We start from the raw sequence: 21,870 nt of genomic DNA, 5'->3' as shown, positions 1-21,870 counted from the left end.
CAATGTCAGAGGCAGAGTCTTCATCTTTGTTCCCAGTGCTGGGAACAGTGTCTGACATTGAGTGGGAGCTCAGGAAATACTAAGCCTAATGGGCGTTTCCTATCCATCTCTTCCTGGAACTACCAGCAGAGGGAGCAAGCGTCTCACAAGTGAAGATCTGACAATTGTGATGGCAATGGATCTAGCCTTTTGAGGCTGGCTTTTCTTCAGAGAATGGAACCCCAAAGACATTCATGGCCACTACTCCCTTCCTTAACGATGACCCCCCCACATCCCCAGACCCACCCCAGGAAGAGAAGCTGAATCAGTTCCCCTGGCTGGGGCTGAGTGCGGCAAGTGTCAGGGAGTTAGAAAGGGCAGGATGAGGCGGCCTGCCTGGTCTAGAGCTAAGCCCAGCTAATTGCTCCTTCACCTCCCCACTTACTCCTGAGACAGCCTGCCAAAGGGCTAGTTTTCCCTAAACTGGGAAGAGATGTAGTCATAGGGACAAAGGTCTTTCAGGGCTGACTTAGAACATGGCTCTTTGACCGCTTCCTCTTGTTCCTTTTCCTGAAAGGACAGCCTTATGGACTCCCCATATGACCTGTCCTGACCTTTAACCCATAAACACATCTCTTCTCTGAGGCCTCTTGCCTTCTGAGAACAGATCCTCCACCTTTCCCATTGGAACTTCATCGAGTTCAAGATCCCCAGCTCTGTAATAGGCCCCAGGGCAGGATGGCACTTGCTAAGGAATTCTGATTTGAGATGCAACTGCAGTGCCAGAAGGTCCCAGGCTAGCTGTGACTGTAACAAATCATTCACCCACCTCAAAACTTGTTTCCTTTTCTGCCAGAATAGGGCTAATTTTTGGCTTATTTACTTCGTTCTGTTACAAGATGAAATAAGATAGTGTATGTAAAAATGATTTGAGGAAGTATAAAGTATTGCAAATGCCTAAGATCAGAACTGCAGTTCTCAGAGCTTGTTAAGGATTCAGCACTGGGATCGCAACCAGGAGGTCCCTAATCTTTTTCTAAAATTGACCAGCTTGGAAGCTGCTTGAGGACTATACCCCAAAAACATCAACAGGAAAAGGACTCTGTTGCTTCCTGCTAGAAATCTTTACTTGAAGTTCTCTTTTTTGTAACAAAAGGACCCAGATGCTGCAGGCTGGCAGCTCCACCTCAGGTTTCAGTGCAGGTTTATTTCAATTTTATATTTTATTACAGGCAAGTGCTTATTACATGGATAGTATTCATGTCTCAATACCTAAAGTCTTGGAGCATGAACAGCCACTAGAATACAGTTCAATAGTAAAAATACAATATGTACAAAATTAGGGTTTTTTTTTTTTTTTTCCCACACAGCAGATGTATCCAAACACATAAAAATCTCTACAGTCTGGGGTCACTACAGTTTATATTTCAAGAAACGGAGACACAGTGACCGAGTCCTCACTGTAAACAAGGGCCACCTCTTGGGGGGATGGGGGTGGGACCCTGGGATGGGGGAGAAGAAGCTGTTCCTGGAGAGAGCAGGGGTTATGGTGACCCTTAATTCTTCTCCAGGCATTCCCTGCCCTTCTTTGCCCCCCCAAGGAACCAACCTCCCCCTCTCCCCGAGGTAAAGACTCCCAGCCAGTGAGCCACTCTTAACATCAAAAAGTAAAACACGCATGAGAGGTAAGATGTGTGTGTGTGTGTGTTTGTGTGTGTGCATGTGCACACACGCGTGTCCCCCAGGCTGGAAGGGCTAGGGAGGGGAGGGGCAGGCAGTCCCACAGGGCGAGGACAGATGTGGTCCTGACAACTCTCAGAAGGGAGACCCAAGGAAGGGCTGGGTGGCGGCTGCCCTCTAGGGCACACAGCGTCACAGCATTCACTAACGACAACAAAAACAACAGCTACAACACCCATCATCACCAATCTGGACATAGTCATTCGGCACTAGATTCAGAGGCCCTCACTGCTGGGGGCAGGGAGGGGCAGGGGCAGGGGCGGCGGGCGGATGAGGTATCTGCAGGCCTTCACAAGTTTCAACTCTGGACTGGCCTCAGGATACAGGGAGGTGAACAGAGCTGAGGACAGGCAGGTCTCACCAATGCTTCTCTGTTCCCTGGGCGCCTGGCCTGCCCATCTACCTGTTCTTTCCATTGTAATCACACTAGGAAGAGTGAAACTGGCTCCCTGGAGAACCAGGAGGGTGGTGGTGGTGGTGGTGGTGGCTGCAGGCACAGGAAGGCAGCAAGCTTGTGAGGTGGGAGCACTGTGTGGGGCAGTGTGGGGCTCCCTCCTGGAGGTCTCTAAGGCATCAATAGGCCTTCCTTTTCCCCACCTCCAGGAGAGACAAATGAGAAGAAAACAGTCCCCTGGGAGGTCTCCAGGACCAGGAAGGAACTGAAAGGGAGTTCTTAGGCATCTAAATCCATTTAGGACCTTTGCTAGGGCTACTCCAGAGGATCCTGGGCCCCCATGCTCACCCCACCCACCAGCCTGTCAGTGCAAACTTCACACCTAGGGACACTAGCTTCCAACCCCCACACTGAAAGGCCATTGATGAGTGTCCAGGAGGGAAGCCAAGTGTGCACGTGTGTATAACTGAATGTGTCTGACACAAGGCCACTTGTAATAAATACCCACATAAAAAGAGAAGCCAAAGCAGTCTGCCAAGGCAGAGACAGGGAAGTAGCATCCCCTGTACACAAGCCCCTCTCACTCCCCTCTCGAGCTCTGTCTTACCCTTGGCCCAACTAAGGACCTTTCCTCAGAGAAAGGCAGTGGCACACAGAAGCCCCCCACCAGGGAGGGTACACTCAAAACAGCGCACTGGAAAAGGGGGGACATTCAGGGGAAAGAGATGGCGCGAGACGGAGAAGTTGGGGCAGAAACAGCAGCCCTATAACAGTCTGGCCTTGCTCCCTCTCTACAGGTCCCCAGGGCCTATTTGGGAAAGGGTTGGGAGCTCTAATGGAACCCCTGGATTTTAACTTCCTGATCGCCCCAACGGTGTGGCTTCAGGCTTCTGGAACCCAGACCTGATGCTGGCCCGTCTCCCAGGCGGCATGAGGCATCCAGGTACACCTATACCTTGGAGGAGTGCAGAGCACTGAGCAGAGACCAAGAAATCAGGGGAGTGAATGACAGCACCACTCCTCTCTGCCTTGTGGAAGCCAAGAGCTATGCCCAGAGATGGGGAGGGACAGGAAAGATGGGGGCAGCCAAGCCCCTCCCTCCCTGCCTCACTCTCAGCCTGCCCTCCTGAGGTCAGGAGCCCAGTGGCTAGGGTTGGGGGACCTTGGAAGCTTGGCAACAGTTTGGGTTTGGTTTACTGTTGATAATCATAACAGTTTCTGCTGTAAGAAATCACAGTGACTGCAACTGGGTTGGAGAGCCCCAAGGTAGGGCACCCAACTATCAGACCAGCCACTTCCTAGGATTTGTCACCTATACTCAGAGCGGGACTCAAAGAGGTCCCCAACTTTCTGGGCCAAGTTACTTCAGTTCAGCTTCCCCACTCTCCCCTCCAAAGGCTTGGGAAGAGAGGGCTGAGGCTTGGGAGGGGAGGGCCCAGGTGCTCAGCCACCTCACCAGACAGAGCAATAGCAGCAGCAGCAGCACAGGAAGGCAGCAGGAGAGGGAGAAGCTGGAGAACAAGACATCCACATCACACTGGTTTCAGGGGACAGGATAGGGAGACAGGAACGGCACCAGGCCAGACAGGCGGCAAGTCCACCAGAGTCTCTCATTACTTTGTCAAGTCTTAGTGCAGCGGGGTAACCCCCTGCCTTGTGCCCAGCTCCCTGGGGTGGCCCCGCCCTCCCCTGGCTCAGAGTCTCTGCACCCCCTTCCCCTAGGAGGCCTGGGGGTGGGTGTGGGTGGGGTAGGCCTGGCTGGAATGTGTGGAGCTGGTGGGAGAGTGGGGGACAGGTTCCCCTCCTTGCCCCCACTGGGGGCTTCTGAGTGGCCTCATCCTCAAGCCAGCTTGAGTGTGCTGACTGGGAAGGAGGGCATGGTGACCATGGTCACAGGGTTGAGCACTGTCTGGCCCACCAATTGGGGGTGGTGTACCACCTGAGCCCCCACGGCTGGCTTTGCCATGACAGTGGCAGGGGGCCCCAGCCCGGCTGTGCCATTCACTTGCTGGTGTGAGAGAGTGTGGGCGATGTGGCTCACCGCCACGGGCTGGCTCACCGCCACAGGCTGCGGATACAGGGGCAGCTGGGAGCCAAGGTGGGCCACGTGGTTAAGGGTAGCAGGATGCACTGTGATGTGGCCAATGGGGGGTGTGGCAGGTGCCAGCTGCACAGCAGGGCTGGGGGCCGAGGGGGCGATGTGGGCGATGTGCTTGCCGCCTGGCCCCTGAAGAACATGGTTCACAGTCTGGATGACTGAGGCATGGGTGGTGGCTGTGTGGGCAATGACTGTGGAGCCTCCTCCAGCCGCAGCCACCAGATGGGCTGGAGCGGGCACCAGCGTCTGGGCAGGGGCAGCTGGTGGGGGAGGAGGGGCCGGCAGAGGTGTCTTCTGCTGTGACGGAGGCTGCTGCCCCGGGAGATGGGCAGGAGACAGGGCCACAGGCTGGGAGTGGGGATGTGGGTGGGGAGGCAGAGGCGCAGGGGCAGTGCTGGGTGGTGGCTTCGACAGCTCCGGGTGAGGGCGATGGCTCAGCTTAGGTGGGCCCAGGCCAGCCTGGTCCTCTTCCATATCCTCGTCTATGTTGTCCTCACCCTCTGTGGGGGGACACAGGGACAAGGACAGGTCAGAAAGGCTTAGGAACAAGAGGCTGCAAAAGTAAATGCCCTAGGGGGTCTAGGAATATTATGGGGCATCTTTTCTAGCAGGCAAAGGCCTGGCCAGCGAGGCTGGCTTTTGAGGGGTGGAGCTCACCAGAGGCAGTAGAGGTGGAGGCCTGGTCATCTTCAGGTTGGCCCGTCTGCCGGAGCACGCGGTCGATCTCTAGCACGTCCATCCACTGGCTCAGCTCGTGCTTGAGCTCTGCCAACCGCTGCTGCGTGGCAATCTTCTCCCGTGCCAGCCGCTCCATCTCATGCTCATATTCCTTCTCCTTCCTTTTCAGGGACTGGAGAACAGGGCAAAGGACAGTGGAATACCCTGAGCAGGAGCCTTGGGGCCCACAGTATCTCAAACATCTTCCCACAGCCACCCTTGCTTCCTGAACCACAGGGGCAGGTCTGCAGTGACCAGGGGGCCCAGGTTGACAGGGTCTAACGGAGCCCACACCTGCCTCTTGGGCCATAGCTCTGCCCAGTTAGGCCCAGTGTCCTGGGGACTATGGGCTCTCAGGCAGATGCCACTGAAAAAAAGCAAGATCCAGATCAGCTGCTCTCTCATCTCTACAACTCTGTCCCAAGGGGCTTTGCTGCCTCTTGCCCCTTCCACCAACCTGGCAGCATCTCCCTCCATTCTGCAGAGGAAAGAAGGGGTTACAGACTTCTCGGGTATTGCCCAAGGCCTCCACCACCATTCACACCATTCACACCATTCTGTCACTCACTGACACCACAAGCTACCCTCCTGGGATCCCATTCCCCAAAGAACCTCAAATGGTCCAGCCCTTCTCTCCACCTCATCGATCACTTCAACATCCTTAGATGACCCTCTAGACTTTGTGATCCCTCCCCTCATTTCATTTCTTTGAGCTGCCTCTATTGTGCCCTCAGCAGCTGCTGGCTCTGCATCTCCTCTCTGACCTCCTGGACTACTCTCTGCAGTTACCTACTTGTGACACCTCTCTACAGCCTCTATTTTTACTGCCTATAGCCTTGACACCCCAGGAGGGTAAATATCCCCCAAGCCCTGGAATGTGCTCCTCCTTTCACACCTGTATATGACTTGCAATGATCAATGAGAAATGGCTCTTGGGATGCTGGATAACACTACTGACTGGACTGAGTACCCCTGGAGAGGCTTCTGTCCTTCACCACAGGTTCCAGGTTGCTCCTACTCCCACTACGCTGTTACTACCCACTTCACTAAGAACACCAGAGGAGAGCTCCCTTACCCATCTCCCTCTAACTCCTCCAGGGCCACAGGTGACCCTATGCCCCTTAGGTTGACCATTCACTTAGGTGCTGGATGCCCCACCTCCCAGACTATGGCACTGCTTCCCTATCAGAAGGGTCTCTAGTTTCCCTTCGCATGAGGCTTATTAACAACTCCAAAGTACCAGCTCATGTCCTCTTTTTCAGCTTCCTTTTATACCAAAAGTGTCACCTGTTCTCCAAGACCACCTCACTCTGACACACTATTACATCAATCTAAGTCGCAAAGGTTTCCTTGCTGCTGGCTTTTCCTTGGCCTGTGTCATGACTACTGGCTCTACCAGATGACACAGACAATCCTGCCCTGCTGCCTCCCAGATCTCTTACTTGACCTGTTCCTGAGCTTCTAGCTTCTAAGGCCTTGCCAGTCATGGCCAGGTGCATACCAAACTCACCAGCTTGTCTTGGTTTGCCTCTCCCAACCCTGTGTGCCCAGAAGCTCACACATGGATCTTCCCTTCTCACCCCTCTAGGTCTTATCTGTTCATGCTCTGACACCACACCTGGGCCCCTACCTCCCCCACTGTTCTTCCCTACCCCACACCCTCATCAGTGCATCCTCCTGATGTCTACCACACACCTGAACATTTAATGAGACTGTCAGGTAGAACTTAATCAGACACTGGCTCAAACCACCCTCTAAATGCTTCACTTATTGTCTTTCTACCTCAACACACATTGTCCCTGTCCAACCCTGTGAGATAAGGCAAGGACTCTTCTATAGTTAGCTTATATCCCCTCACTCTACAGTTGCCAGGGCAGAGCTATGGACAGTGTTTCACTCAGCCCCAGGGGAAGAATCTGTAAGGGTGTGAGCGTGTTAGTTCCCACCTCCATCCTGACTCTCCTCTTCATCATAGGAGAACCAGTCATCCATTAGACTTGAGTTTCCCTTGATTCCATTTCCTATGGACAGTTTTGCAGCAGCCTCTCCTGACTATCACCTGCCCTTCCTGAGCATGGCAACATTTTCAACTCCACACAGCAACCAGGCCCAACTTGCCCAGGCTCCCTTCTGCAGCTCTTAACTCCTTGCATTTCTGACCTCACCAGTAAGAGATTCCTCAAATCATTAGTGTCTGTGATACAAAACCCAGATACAGCCATGCCCTGTGCTTGCCTGAAACCTGGTAGTTTTACACCTCTGTCGCCAGTCACAGGCCACACACGGCCTCCTCTATCATCCTGGCTTTGAGTTTTACCTACTCCTCCCTTTATATTTCTACCAGAAATATCTCTCCCCTTACCCACACACAACTGTCTGGCTTCTCACTCAAAGAGGCCAGTGCTAGACATGACATCAGATGAAGCCACATCAATGATGGGGTCTGTGGTGAACCCTCACTCCAACTTGACTGTTGGGGGCTGGTAGTGGCCCTCCTAAACTCTACATGCTAGCAGTGAGGGTGGACTTCTGGCTTGGGGAGAGAGAACTTCAGGGCTCAAACCTCCTCTTCTCACCTAGCCCAGTTCTCCACGAGCCTACAGCCCCCTGGAAAAATTTCCTAGGGTCTAACTTTAGTCCACCCTGCTTCGCTGTAAAGTCATTCCCTCCCTAAAACCACTTGGATATGTGTTTTGGTACCTACATACTCCTCTTCCTGTTTCTAACCACTTCACTGTGGCTTTCTTCAAATCCTTTACCACCTCCAAGTCACTCTGGATCTATCTGGCTGGGGGCTACAGTCTTCCCACAGCTTCCTGCCTCAGCACACGACCAATGCCCTCAGTCTACACATCCTACATGGTCTCTCCAGTACTCTTTCGACTCCCATCTAGTGCCCTGCTGCCCCCCAAGTCTGTAAGACAACCTTCCTTGCCATCTTTAACTTCCAAAAATGCACCCTGCTCCCTCCTGCTGGAGAAACTTTGGCCTGCACTGTGCTCTCTGCCTTCCATTTTGCCTAGGTCACCCTGAGGGAGGCCTTCAGGTCTCAGCTCAAATGCCCGGTCCCTAGCAACAACTTCTCTAACTCTCCAGAATAGACCTTGCAATCCCTGTCCCTATTATGCCCTCACAGCACAGTCCTGTTTAGTTTATTTGCTATGAGGTCAGAGACCCACACTTTTTTCTTTGCTCTCCACTTTATCCTCAGAATCAGACACAGGGCTGTCCAAAGTACCTGAAGGAATATATAAATCAGTGAAGTTGTGGCTGTATAGCCTTGTAAATTTTCTGTTTCTGCTTCCATTGTCAGCCCCAGAACAAGTATCTCTATGGACACCTGGGTCTCCCTACTTACTCATTCCAGGCCCACCTCTGGAGTCTGGTGGGTCTACTCTCTATTTCTGATTTATTTTCATATCCACACGTCATGCAAACAAGGTTTCCCTCTCTCAGCATGTTTCTATAGAGAACCTTCTCACTTCTCAATAATTACTATTAAGTTAATATTTATAGAGAGCCATCCTCATTATGAAGATACTATTTTTTTTCTTATTTAGCACCACTACAGTACAAGACAAAAAAAGGATATTCACATAAATGCCACAGCATTTGGACAGGGATTTACTCCCAGGCCACATGGCTGTGTATAACTGAAAAACCAATAACATACTCAAGCCCAAGTTCTGCAAAAACCACACAGAAATAAGCCTCCGGGCCGTTCCGGACACAGGCAAAGCCCCGCCCCTCGCGGCGCACGCGCGTACCCACGCGGACTCGGCTTTGCTGCGTCACTCCCCGCCCGCCAGAAGCCCCACCCCCGCCAGGTCCCACCAATCTTCGAGCCCAGCCCCGCCCCCTACGCTGGAGGGCGGGCGGGAGGACGCCCGTTCGCGGGAGGCCGGGGCTGGGAGCAGTAGGAAAGCAGTGCCTCCGCCCCTTAACAAGTCAGACGGCGGTTACCCCAGGGCTGTGACCCCGCAGTTGAGGCCAGGGGAGGGGTGGCGGCCCGCCGCTGGCTCCCAGCCCGGCCCTCACGCTTCCCGAGTGCGCTGATAGGGAGACCCCAAAGGTTCCTCCATCCCCGACCCGCGCGGGCTGGGAGCCCTAAGCCCCACCCATTCACCAACGGCTCCGTTCCGACTAAGTCTCCGCGGCAGCCGAGCGTGGCCGCCCGCCCCACCCCCACAGCCTCCTCCCGGGCACGCGGAACCTTCGGCCGGTTTCCAGGGAAACCGAAACTCGGGAGTCATGGCAACAGTCTTATCTGGCGGGCGCCCCCCCCAACCCTGTACTGTAGAGAGGAATCAATGCCCAAAGGAAGGGGGCACACGGCCAGGAGGGCCCCTTGAAAAGGGCTTTAAAAAAACCCAGCCGGAAGGAGAACACAATTTTTAAAGGTTCGATGACCCCGGGGCTGTTTGTCACCCAGTCAGATGGCCGCATTTCCCCAACCCCTAAGTTTAACCCCCAAACTCGGGTCGTGGCACTTCAGTGCGCTCACTGAAAGGATCTTAATCCTGGAATGAAAGTGGGGGTGTTCACTCGCAAGCCGCCTTGTGGAAGGAGCCACGCCCAAGGCCGCCCCCTCACACACACACACACACACAAGTGAGATAGACTCAGGCCAAATCCGGTTTCCGCCCCTACACTGCAAGCGGGTGGAAGCTCACCCGCGGTGCACTAATAACATCAGGCGGAAAAGCCGGGCTGGGTACCGGGTTTGACGCGGAGCTGCGGGGCCCTGCTGATGGCGGGGCTCGCCGGGGCTCCGCGAGGCGGTACGGCGGGGGAAGGGAAGAGCGAGGAAAAGAAAGGAGCGCCCCCGCCGCCCTTCCTGCGCAGGCGTCCTCTGGTCCCCTCCCGGGCGGGGAGCCCCGCTGACGTCAGCCGGCCAGGCCATGTGCTCAGCGCCCGCGTGGAGGCAGGCGGGGCAGCCAGCGGAGGGAGCGAGGGCGGGCGGGGCCGCGGTGAGGGGTGGAGGGCAGTGGGGAGCAAGCTGGCGCTGCCTTCCTCCTCTTGGCGGGGCTTCCCTCCCCCATACCTGGATGTACCGCAGTGCCGTCCGCAGCACGCTCAAATTCGATGTCTTCTTGTCGTCCACGTTGGGGATGTTTCGCTTCAGGGTCTCAAAGCATTCCTTCAAGTGGGCCCTCCTGGGGAGAGGAGGGGGAGCAGCGCAGGTCAGCCAGCACCAGAGGGGTGGGGAAAGGGTGAGGAAGGAGAGGGAAAGGCCCAGGAGAGCTTGGGGGACCAAGGGTGGGACCAGAGTCACACACGCACGCACACACACCTGTTTTTCTCCAATTTGTTGTGGACTTCTCTGGTTCCGATCCTGTAACCCAGACAGACAAGAGGCTCAGGGAGGAGGGCCTGATTAGGCGGCCTTCCTGCCCCCTGCCCCCACCCCCCAAATGCCACAGGCTTTTTGTCCCCGACTTTCTCTAGAAAAGCTGCAATGGGAAATGTTTGCCCTGTGCCCTGTTGCATTCACCCTCTGGAGGGCACATGTATGCTCACAATTCACAACTCCTTTAATCCTCCATGCTACCTCTTCACCTCTGGAGGAGACAGGGGGGTCCGGAGACTCAGAAAATAGCCAGTTAATCCCCCAACCCTCACCCAAGGCCTATAATAGAACATTGCCCAAAGACATGTAAATGGTATCAGCCCCAACCTTGGGGGTCAGAGAACACAGAAGCCTGAGAACAGAGGGCAAGAGCCATTCTCCACTACTCGAGTGGAGATGGGCATCAGCACAGTAAGAATGTGTCCAAATATAGGAGGGCACCACTAGTTTGGAGAGGTAGGGAGGGTGTGGCTTGGGGGGTACTTTCTCTTGCACACACAGCCTAGGGGGTGGGCAGTTCTCTCCACCCCACCGCCCCACTCTGCCACACCTCACTCACCCCCCAGGCCTCTTCTTCTGTTCGCCGGATTTGACTTCTTCAGCTGGAGCCAACTTCAGGGTCCCAAGAGTGGGTGGGGGTGGCTGCTGGGGGGCCAGCTGGGGCTGGACTCCAGGGTGTGGTGCTATGGTCAGGATGGGTGTGGGGAGGGGCTGCAAAGGCTTGGGGCTGCCAGTAGGCGGAAGGGTGGTCTTGGAGTCTGGCAGTAGGGGAGCAGGGGTAGGCACCTGTGGCCTGGTGGGCAGGGAAGCAGGCTCCTTAATGCTGAGTCCAGGGGTGCTAACCAGGGCTGGCTGGCGAGGTGCCAGGGGCAGAGGCTGGGCTGCAGGGGGCAGTGGTGGGGCTGGGGGAAGAGGCTGAGGGGAGTTGGTCACTACTGGAATAGGAATGACAGTCAGTGGGGTGGGAGTGGCAAGTGGGGGTGGGGGTGCAGGTGGGGGTGCTGGGGGCGACAGAGGCAGGGGCGGTGCCTCAATTCTGGGTTCCTCCACAGGCAGGGCATGGGCCAGCCTAGCCAGGCTGCTGGCCTTCTTCTGTTCCTGCTCCCGCTCCCGCTCCAAGCGAAGCCGCTCCTGCTCCTCTAAGCAGAGAGAATACAAGGGGCATCTCAGCAGGGCCAACAGTCCTGGACTTTAGCTTCACCTGTCCTCCAACCGTAACTCGCCCTCTGATCTTGTCCCAGTCGGTTTTTTTTAATATGAATTTATTATTATTTATGCCTACAGCACCTGGTCTACCTAGGTGGTCCCCTGTCCAAGTACTAACCAGGCACAACCCTGCTTAGCTTCCGAGATCGGACATCGGGCTTGTTCAGGGTGGCATGGCCATAGACCATGGACCGTGGCTACACTGGGGCGCAAACCCAGGACCTTCTGCGTGTAAAGCAGACGTGCTAACCGCTACACTATGGAACCATGTCCCCAGTCAATGTTTAATGACACCTCTACTCAGCCTGAGAGGTCACAAATACCCATCCACATCAAGCCAGGCACTGGGCTAAGTGCTAGGGGCATAGGCGTGAACAAATGAAACATACCCAGTCCCTGCCTTTGCTGGGCTCACATCCTGGGGGTGAGGGGAGGGACAAGTAACAGGAACAACAGGCTAGGGGGAAGAGAGGCCTTAGGCAGAGCAAGAACTGTCAGAGAGGGTGCTGGTAAGGCCTGGCAACCTGATGGTTGAGGGGTTAAGCAGCTGATAAGCAGGAAGGGTCAGGAACAAGAGTGATAGGTGAGGTGGGCAGAAGCCAGTCACAAAAGACCTCACAGGCCACCAAAGGAGAATGAAGGGGGCAGGGGCAGACAGATCATAGCTTCTGGGCAAGACCTTCAACAGTATTTACCAAGTACCTTCTAGAAGGCAGGCAATACCTTCGTTTCACAGATGAGCTAAATGAGCTCAGAGAGGCAAAGTGATTTGTTGAGGATCACACAGCAAGTCACAGGTAAAATGGGCTAGACCCAGCTAGGTCTCTTGACACCTGGTGGATGCCCAGTATTTGCTGTGCCAACCTATGCTCACTAGGTGTCTACACATACGCACACACCTAGGTCTTAACAAGAGCACCCCACTACAGGCAGGGCAAGGACATCGCCTTCAACTCACACATAAGGAAACTAGGCCCAGGAGTCAGGACTCCCAGGCTAGATCCCAAAGCCTGTGGTTACCTCAGGGACCATACAAAACACTTAGTCCTTCTCTGCCCTGTCATGCTAAAACTCATTTTCCCTAAATCCCCCCTGTCCTTCCACCACCCCCAGCAGCACAAACTAGAAAGGTAAGAGGCAGGCAGAAAGGAAAGCCTGGCTGTTAAAAAGCAATTGAACAGGGCAATGAGCTTAGGCAACCTTGCACCATCAGTCCAGCATCTCTGCTGAAAGCCATGCAGGAATGGGAGAGGGCCCTTTCTGCTCCAGGGGTCCTACTTCATCTCCACCCTGCCCTGTTTAGGGGCCCCACCATTCTGGTTCCCTGACTACAGGGCTGGGCCAGGGCTCTGAGGAGGAGCTGCAGCCCCCAGGCCAAGAAGCAGGCTGGTCAACTAGCCCTCCCTCTTGCCCTGGATTCACCACACTGCTGACTAACCCAGCTGAGAGCATTGGTCTACAGACACGCCCCAAAAACGCCACCCCACAAAGGGTGGAGCTGAGGGATGTGGTTGGCTAAGTGCCCCCTCTCAGCAGGAGGGCATCAATCCCCTACATGTCTGTCTAGCTCTGGGGCCCCCAAAACCCTGAGGCCTCAGGGCCCTTTGGCCAATCAACAACTTGAGTGAGCCAGGCCTGCTCTGAGCCCCTCCCTCCCACACAGGAGAAGAGGCAAAGGAGGAAGTAGAGGGGGACGTGCTCTGAGAGGGGAAGCACTCAGTGGTTTCCCAGCAGCTAGAGCTCAAAGGCTGGACAGGTCAGTACAGGCCTCTTCTGTATCTCCCCTGCCTGGCTATAGGCCAAAGCAGGTTTCTACTACAGTGAGAGGAGGCCTTGCTCTCCCAGGCCTTTTCAGCCAGCACTGACTGATGTCACAGCCCCATAGAAAACCAGCTCTCTCTGCTCCAACTTCCCAAAGACCACACAGGGAAGAAGCCTGCTGTTCCAGCTACAGAGCCCTTCTCAAGCCCAGCCTGGAATATCCCTAATCCAATTCCCTGCTCAACCTCCTTACTTGCACCTACCCCATTCCTAAGACAAGGCTCTGGAGCTCAGGGCCAAACACAGCGCCCCCTTCCATTCCTTTGAGCCAGGACCCAACTTTCATTGGTCTTGAGGCAAGTGTTCCACTCTCCCATAAACGGGAGGACAGACAGGGCTCCAAGGATAGGTGCCCTGGGAACTCAGATTGAAGGCAGACCTCATACTCCCCATACTTTAAAGCAACTCCAAAGCTCATCCAGGAAATGGCCTTCTCACCTACCCTCTCTCTTCCAGAGCCAGGCAGATATGCCTCACAGGTGCCAGGAAAGGCCCAAGTGAATAGCCAAACTATCACACCTGGATCAGCATGAAAAAGCTTAATGGGTGGTGAAAAAGGAGAGGTGGCCCAAGCCAGATCCAGCCCATCAAAGCTTCCTGCTTCCTCCCAGCCAGCTCTGACTCAATTTTCAGCCAGCATGCACTGCAGAGAGGGAGACAGTGGGGGGAGCAAGCTGGCAGTCCCTTGAGGCCTCCCTCAGGAGCATATGGGTTTAGGCTCTTTAAAATAATGCTCTGCTGCACCCATGAGTGCACACCCTCTCTCATTCCTACATATGCACATACATACTCTGTTACCTTCCCTGAGCTGTGACCAGAGGCTGTCCCCCTCGTAAGAATTTAGCATAACCCCCCTGGGGTGATTCAGGAGCCACTGTGGAGAGTATGGGCATTGGGTTCCCTTTAGCCAGCTCTCACCACTGTGGCCCAGGGGCTTGGCAGGCACAGGGTTGGGACCTGAGGAATCCACACCTGGTGATCCTAAATATTCAGGGTAATTCTCCCTTTCTGCATGCTAACAGGTAGGAGAGAGATTCATTAGAGCCACCTCCATGAATACTGGAAATGACCAGGCCCTTCTGCTAACCACCAGGATGGCCTTGTCCTTCCTTCTCTGAGTGCTCCCAAGCTCACTCTGTGTGTGTGTGTGTGTGTGTGTGTGTGTGTGTGTGTGTGTGTGCGCGTGCGCGTGCGCGCACATCCTCAGGTTCATCATGGGAGCAAACTGCCTGCTCTAGGTCAGGAAAATGACCCTTGAAGTTAAACAGGGGCATGCACAAGAGGCTCCTGGTTCAGAGCTGATCAGGTACAAGCCCTGGGACAGTATTTCTGGTCAGCAGGTTCATGCACCAACCCCCTTTTCTTCCATTCTTCCCATCCCGGGTCAAAGGACAGACCCTCAAGAAGGAGAAAAGAATTCTGAAGATTAAACTACTGTAGCCAGGTCTAGCCATCTGTTTTTGGTGTAGATTTGGCTTTCCAGCCTCCACCCATCCCCTAAGACCCCTGCCCCACCAACAAGAAGCTGTGACTGGACAGCTAATCTGGGCTGCAACTCAGCTTCCTGCCTCCAGTTCTCACCACCTGGAGAAGGCGGCAGAAATCTGCAACTTCTTAGAGAGAACCATTCCTAGATTCCTTCAACGTGTTGTACACATCATCCCTGTCCTTCTGGATTGGGTGTGGACTGACATTTTGGAAAGGGCAGGAAAGGTAACATTGGGAATCTCTCCCCTTCCCCATAAGGCCAACAAGCTTGCAGGTAAAGTGAAGGTGAAGTGAGCAATTCCTTGGGACTAGGTCAGGGTTAATTCTGTTCACCTCAAGCACAGCGCCTGGTACATAGTAGGGACACAATAGGTTATTCTCAAATTGCATTGTGTTGATGGTGGTAGATGACTCAGTCTCTCCAAATCTTGTGCACACACCTCCCCCACACGCAGGGCATTGTCACCACCAACACTGTCCACCGCCGGAGGCTGCTCTGGACCCCAAAGACAAGGGGGAAGGTCGCGTGAGCTGATGTCCTAACTCATCAGTTCTGCAAAACTCAAGCATCTCGGTCTCACATATCTCGAGTGACTTTTGACCTTGAGAGGCCGGTCGACCCGACTAGGCCGGCAATCCCGGCGTCCGCCCCCTCCCCGGTCCGCTGCCCTCCCCACCCCGCCTCCCGCCGCGGCGGCGCGCGCGCGCAAACACACACACACACACACACACACACACACACAAAACACACACTACTACCTCCTGCATGACTCATCATTGAAGCAACAATAGGGAGAGAAAGGAAAGGAGGGCGAAGCATAATCACCACCACAACCAACCCGGCTTAAGGGTTGGGAGGGGGAGGGTTGGAGAGGGCAGGAGTCCCCGGATACCGCATAAGCACCGACGGATTCAGGGCCGAGGCCCTAGCAACAGAAAACAGAGGTCTTTCCCCTCCAGCTCCTATATCTGAAGCAAGCTGAAGCTGGAGACCATCAAAAAGGGCGCGTGGGGAGAGGGGTCATCTGAAATCTTGGTCTCCCCCCTTTCGAGGGAGCGCCAAAGACTGCCCCTTCTCAGCCTGGCTCATTCCACAATGTGGCCAGGGATGGTGCCAGGAGGTCCTGGTGAAAATGTTTTGGGGTAAGTGGGAATGTGAGCTCTAAATGTCCTGTCGGTGTGCGGTTCTGAGGGTTTCCCTCGCCCCAGGATCAAAAACTGGAGGTTGGGGTGAGAACCGACAGGTGAGCTCGGCTCCTCCTTCGTAGGGTAAAGGCTCACCCCAGTAGATGCCCAGCGCCCAGTGCCAGAACCCAACCCGGCGCAAGGACCCCAGCCAGCCCCGCCCATGTCCCGCCTCCCGCCGAGAGCGAGGCAGAGAGGAGGGGCCAGGCCGCGCGGTCCCCAGCGGGAGTGTCCCCCGTGCACGTGGTCGGGGGCGGGGCCCGTCCACGTCACTACCCAGTGTAACCAACGGGCTTGGAACGCAGGCACACGCAACATTCCAGCCGAGAGCGGGTTTGGAACGCGCAGACACGCCACATTCCACACCGGCTAAAGTGGGGCACAGGAAGGGGGGCCCCAGAACTGCCCCCCAGCGACCTGTGGGCCGTATCTCAAACATCCGATCAGCCTGGCTCTCACCCAAACCCCTGACGCGCGACCCAGCCCAAGCTCTGGGAGGCGGGGTCAGGCGGGGCTGGCCAGGATCATAAGACACGCGATGTCATTTCATTCTGCAAAGGCCGCCTCCGCCCCAAGCGGCGCGTAGATCTGCCGGGAGCACCCCCCCGCACCCTCCCCACAGGGCCAGGGAAGACAGGGAGCTGCTCCGCGTAGAGTAATTCCTACCCCCCACTCCGTTACACACACGCCCACTCTTATGCACTCTACACTCGCCCGTCCGTACATCATCCGCTCTCCTCGAGGTTCCCATCACATATCGCCTGTGCACACACGCACGCACACGCAGGTCTGCCACCCCCACGCAACACCATTGATCACCCCCCCCTCAGCTCACACATCCTCTGCGCTACGGAGGGCGCCGCTGGCCCATGGGAAAACAGCTCCCCCACCAACGGTGTACAAGGGGTGGCAGGCAGCTGGGGTGGCGCCCACAGGAGCCAGGTCTCTCGCTGCATGTTAATGAATTCAGTAATTAATTTCACTGTCCACAACACTCCTCTCGAGTGGCGGCTCTTGTGCGGAGCCTTGCGCTGTCCCACTTCGCCGGCCTCCAGGGAGGGGGTCCTGCCTGTGGTTCTGGCGTGGGTTTGGGGACCGGGGTCGCTCGCCTCCCCTTCCCCTGTGCCCCTGGGGCCCAGCCCGGCCGCTCACCACGTGCTCTCTGTTGTTGCTGCGCTTGCCATTCCAGGAAGCGGGCCGCCTCCAGTAGCGTCTCTATGCTCATCGCGTCAAGAGCTGCCGGGGGCGCGCCTGGGCCGAGACTGCGGCCCGCGAGCCGGGCACAGGTCAGGCTGGCGGGCAGGCAGGAGGGAGGGGTCACCTCCGGGGGACGACAGGGCTGGGCGGCGCAACGCACTCCACAAGGAAGAACGAGAAAGCACGGGGAGAAAAATCAATGTCTCCCAAAATATTTGCGAAATATAATTTGCAAATTTTTAAAAATTTGATGCAAAAAAAAAAAAAGAGGCGGCACTGGCTCCCTCCTTCTCCCTCTCTTCTTCTCTTCTAATGCCTCCCGCCCCGCGGCCCCCAGGAGTCCCGCCGACAAGAAAAGGCTTTGCAACAAGATGGCGAGGAGGCACCGACACACACAACAAGGGAAGGAGCCGCGCTGCCCCCGGCCGCCGCCCCCGCTACTACACCGGGGCCGCAGCCAAAGCCCGGACCGGAGCCCCCACCCGCAGGGCCGCGGCGTCTCACGGAAGGAGGGGCGGGGCCTCAATTGATCTGGTCCCGCCCACCATAGACGGCGCGCGCACACGTGGCCTGGGTGGGGGGTGGGAAAAGCTCCAGCCCGGTTAGCGCCCTGCATTTCCGCTTTCCCGCTTTCCCCCGCCCGGATCTGGCCACAGGTTGAGCTAGGGCTCCACGTTTGGGTCATTCACAACGAAATTTGTCCTGCTGCAGGGAAGGAAGGGTGGAAAATTTAAGACTTAGCTCAAATAAGGATATTCCGGGTCAAGAAAACAGTATTATAGAGATTGGCGTAATCCCTAGGTCTTCGTTCTCTACCCACACGTGACCTAATTCCTGCAACTACCCGGCTGTCGCAATTCCCCCGGGATCCGCCTCTGGGCGGGGCTGACAGCATGAGGCTGCCAGAAAACTGGCGGAGGGAGCGGAGTGGTGATCCGATTCCGCGTTTTGCCTCCCTTCCTCCCCCCGCAGTGCGTTCGCATTCTATTAGGCTACGTCACCGGGCCATGGGCCAATGGACGGGCAGGACAACACGGCATGGAGCAGCTCCACATGGACACCCCGCACCGCCAGCCTTCTGTTTAAAGGGCCAGTGTCTATCAGGGTCACATTCGCGGGTGCGGATGAGACCACTTTGTGAACGGAGGGTGGGACGCCGAGAAGGAAATTCTGCAGTTGTGTCCAGGCCTATTTTTGACTTTTCGCCCCTCTTCTTTTAAAACCAAGTCTTTCCTTGCCCCTAAACTCTTGTCTTTGTCCACGCACGTCTGATGTGGGTGGAGATTCCACTGCGCCACCCCAAAGGCTACCCTTTACTCCAGGGCCGAAGCTGGGGACGGGGCGGGGGCGGTTTAGGCTAGGTGTCTACAGCTTAGACCAAGGGGGCGTGGCCCAAGTCGGGAACAACAACGTGGAGAGCGGAAGCCCAGCCCTCCCCTTGGCTGGGAGAAAGAGGCCCCGGGTGGTGTGCGGGGGCGGGGCCTCTCTGCTGACCTCCACCGCGCTCCCTGCGAGGGCGGGACCCCCGGCTGTTGGTCTTTACCGCTGGTTCTTGCGGTAGTGTTTGGGAGTTCCTGGGGGTACGATCGGAAAGTTAGACCCTGAGGTCAGCTTGCCCAAATCCTCACATTCTGCAGATACGGAAACTGAGGCCCAGAGACGAGAAAGGATTTTTCTAAGGTCACGCAATATTCCAATTGCTCTTCCTCCCTGGTAGAGGATCCACCGGGCGACTTTTTTGAAGGCAGATATAGGGCAGGAACCCTAATTAGGAAAATATCCTGGAGGAATATCAAATTGCTTGCACGGGGTCAGACTACTTACCATGTGATTGGGACCACCAAAATCTTTTTTACCTGAAATTCGTTGTTATGCTTTGGTGGACACAGTAACCCCACTGATACAGTCGGTAGTGACAAGCACTGGCCGGCTGAAGGCATATTTGGGGAACCATGGAGGACGTCCAGCTCTGCTGTTTCAATGCCAGCAGGCCTGGGGGCCCTCGGTCCTGGCCCCAGATTCCTTTCTTTGCTAACCAGTATATTGGGACAATGCCATTTGGGTCAGGACCCCACAGCATGGCCTTCGTCATCATACAAAGCCAGAAAGCAAACCTTTTTGAGAAACAGCTCAGTGGCAGACCACCCTGCCAATCTATCTCATCCTATTCCCACTGCACCCTAAAGGGGTACGTTCTTATTTGGGAGACTAGAAGAAAGCTAGATGCATTGAAAGATAGTACAGGTAGATGCATGCTCCTTTCCTTACCGAGGGTACAGTGCATCCTAGGGAAAGAAAATCTGTACAGATCCTGGAAATTAAGAACCTAGTGAACAAAAAGGAGTGGTTTGCCAGCACCAGTCTTCAGAGGGCTCTGACCTTTGCACATTAAATGCCCTGGCATCTGGAGCTGAGCATGGAGAGGTCATTACACAAATGCCTGGGCGTCAGTGCTTATGATAAAGCTGGAAAGCAGCAGGGGATTAGAGCACAACAGCCCAGTTCTCCGTAGGATGGATGAATGCCCTTTTCCTCTGAGGGCTAGATCTGTGCTGGTCCTGACACTGCTTCCTTTAACTTTAAGGTGTCTGCCATCTGCTACCTGTGTGGTTGGGTGTGACCCATTGCACAACCAAAGAAAATAGGAAGCTTAAAGGTAATATATAGGTGGGTGTGGCAGGGGGTGAGGGCGACCATATATTAGAGGCCTGAAATGTTGACCAAGCTCTCATTTTGTTTGGGTCAGCACTGTAACATTCTGTCCAATGGCCCAGTATACTCTTGAGAGCTACATCCAGCCATACCCTACTGCTTTCAAGTAGTCATGACACTCATACAGATCTTGAAGTCTCTTCTGGAGGCTGAAGTACCATTTTTCTGACTCTTCTCTGGGACCAGCTCTATTACATTAAGACGGCACCACTCTGAAAAGCAATATTCTCAAGTTACCTTTTCCTTCAGAAGTGGGGAAGCAGGAGATAAAGTAGGGGTGAACACAGATTCAAATGCCAGTTCCTCCCTTGTCCCCAGTACCCCATCTGCTCCAGAGCTTAGTGGAGATGCTTGCTATTTAAAACAAACAGCCTTACTGGCTTCACATGATCATCTGTTTATTTGGGTCATGTGGGGACAGCAGCCAGGGGATGTTAGGCAAACGGGTTTAGAAAGGAGGCTTTTTCTAGGCTGTTGTTGCCTACGGAAGACTGAAAATGATCAAACAATTTTTTGTCACCAGAATTTCCCCATTTGGGAAATGGACAGTGGGGAATGGATGGAGATATCTCTATGAAGCAGATGAGTGGAGAATAAAAGAGAAGGGGAAATGAATGGAAGGGCTGCTTTACATTTTAGCCCCAGTTTCCTGTTCCAAGTTGTTTTAAAGTTTGTTTATGGCTTCTTAGGTACTTAGTACCTTTGGAGCAGGAGGAGACGTGGGCCACCCATCATTGTGTGCTTTCTCATGAGATTTCTACTTTCAGTCTTCCTCAAGTTTTGTGAAAGTTCTGTGGAACCCAATGCCCAGTTCAAATCTCTCAATTTTTTTTTTAATATGCTGAGCTAGAGGCATGCCTTAATGAGACTGTCCTCTATCCCCCCCTACTGTTCACCCCCAACAAAGCTTAACATATATACACAACTCCAAGAGCTTTGAAAATCAGTTCCTTAACCCCTACAAAGCATAAGTAATGAGACAGAAGAAAGGTGTGAAGCCAAAAGTATAGGTCTCCACACTAGATCCCAGAAAATATCCTAATCCTTCAGGTTTGACTTCTCAAATTTTGCAAGTGGTTTTAGGGAGCTTTTCACCTATCATAATTGAAACAAGATGAGAGGGAGAAAGTCAGCTATAAAGTGAAGGAATAGAAGACTAGTACACCCAGAGACATAGCAGATGACATTCATTTAACAAATATTTACTGTGTGCCTAACATGTGCCAGGCACTGGGCTAGGTATCCTTGTAGCCAAGGCCAGGTGACCTTTGGTAAGTTAGACTGGGGTAAAAGGTCACAGAGCAGAACTCAACTCCATATAATACCTAGAAAAGGTTAGCTTTGCTCTCTACCACCATGCTGGATGTAGCACAAGAGATCATATGGCTACACAAAGACTCATAAGAGTACTGAGGTACTCATTTTAGAAGGTTAGGTTCCCAGATAATCATACTTTTCTAAAGAGGTATAAGAAAAAATTAAAAGGATTTAAGGCTGTGTTAACCAACTGAACCTGATTCCTGACAAGCCCACTCTGAACGATGAGCAGGATTTTGAATTACTGTGATAGAGGTACATCCTATAGGGTACTCATTCAATCATCTGTGAAGTGGGCTCTTCAGAGCTGGAAGTTTCCACCAAAGTCTTCACCTACCTTCCTCCACGCCCCGTGAGTTGTCAAAGGACTTCTGAAACTACAAAACAGGTACAGTCAAGTTCCACCTTCCCATTCATGTATTTTCCCTCTTCATAGCCTCACATGATGTCACGGCTGGAAGAGTTGAGATCACTTAGTCAAGCCTCCCAAGAGATGTCTTATCCAATGTCATAAAGCTGCTTAGTGTCAGCTGGGATAAGTGGCCCGGTTCTCCTTTCTGTGAAACAGCCCAGCTGAGGAAGTGAGTCCAGAGTCCTTGAAGACCTCACAGAAATGGGTGATGATAGGGAGATAACTTCTCCTTTCCTGGCTACAGAAATACTCGT

The 21,870-nt window shown here is 54.4% G+C and overlaps 1 protein-coding gene and 1 pseudogene across 2 annotated transcripts; both read right to left on the bottom strand.

Annotated features, from left to right (window-relative positions):
* Window positions 1–1,166: 1,166 nt before the first annotated feature.
* On the bottom strand, window positions 1,167–17,671 carry MNT (MAX network transcriptional repressor). Of its 2 annotated transcripts, none has more exons than XM_011359838.2 (6): window positions 17,131–17,671; window positions 10,838–11,417; window positions 10,222–10,263; window positions 9,973–10,084; window positions 4,869–5,061; window positions 1,167–4,711 (listed from the first exon to the last, which is right to left on the bottom strand). In XM_011359838.2, the coding sequence occupies exons 1-6, from the start codon at window positions 17,201–17,203 to the stop codon at window positions 3,954–3,956; spliced, it is 1,758 nt and encodes a 585-aa protein (XP_011358140.1). In that variant the 5' UTR covers window positions 17,204–17,671; the 3' UTR covers window positions 1,167–3,953. The 2 variants fall into 2 exon arrangements, with proteins under 2 accessions (XP_011358140.1, XP_023386252.1); XM_023530484.1 differs by lacking the exon at window positions 17,131–17,671 and adding an exon at window positions 12,685–15,428.
* On the bottom strand, window positions 11,554–11,669 carry LOC111739506 (annotated as a pseudogene).
* Window positions 17,672–21,870: the final 4,199 nt, after the last annotated feature.

Source organism: Pteropus vampyrus, unplaced genomic scaffold (genome assembly GCF_000151845.1).
Source record: "Pteropus vampyrus isolate Shadow unplaced genomic scaffold, Pvam_2.0 Scaffold50, whole genome shotgun sequence".
Lineage (NCBI taxonomy): Eukaryota > Metazoa > Chordata > Mammalia > Chiroptera > Pteropodidae > Pteropus > Pteropus vampyrus.
Note: the sequence above shows the minus strand (reverse complement) of the source record. Positions and strands in the feature narration are given on the sequence as shown.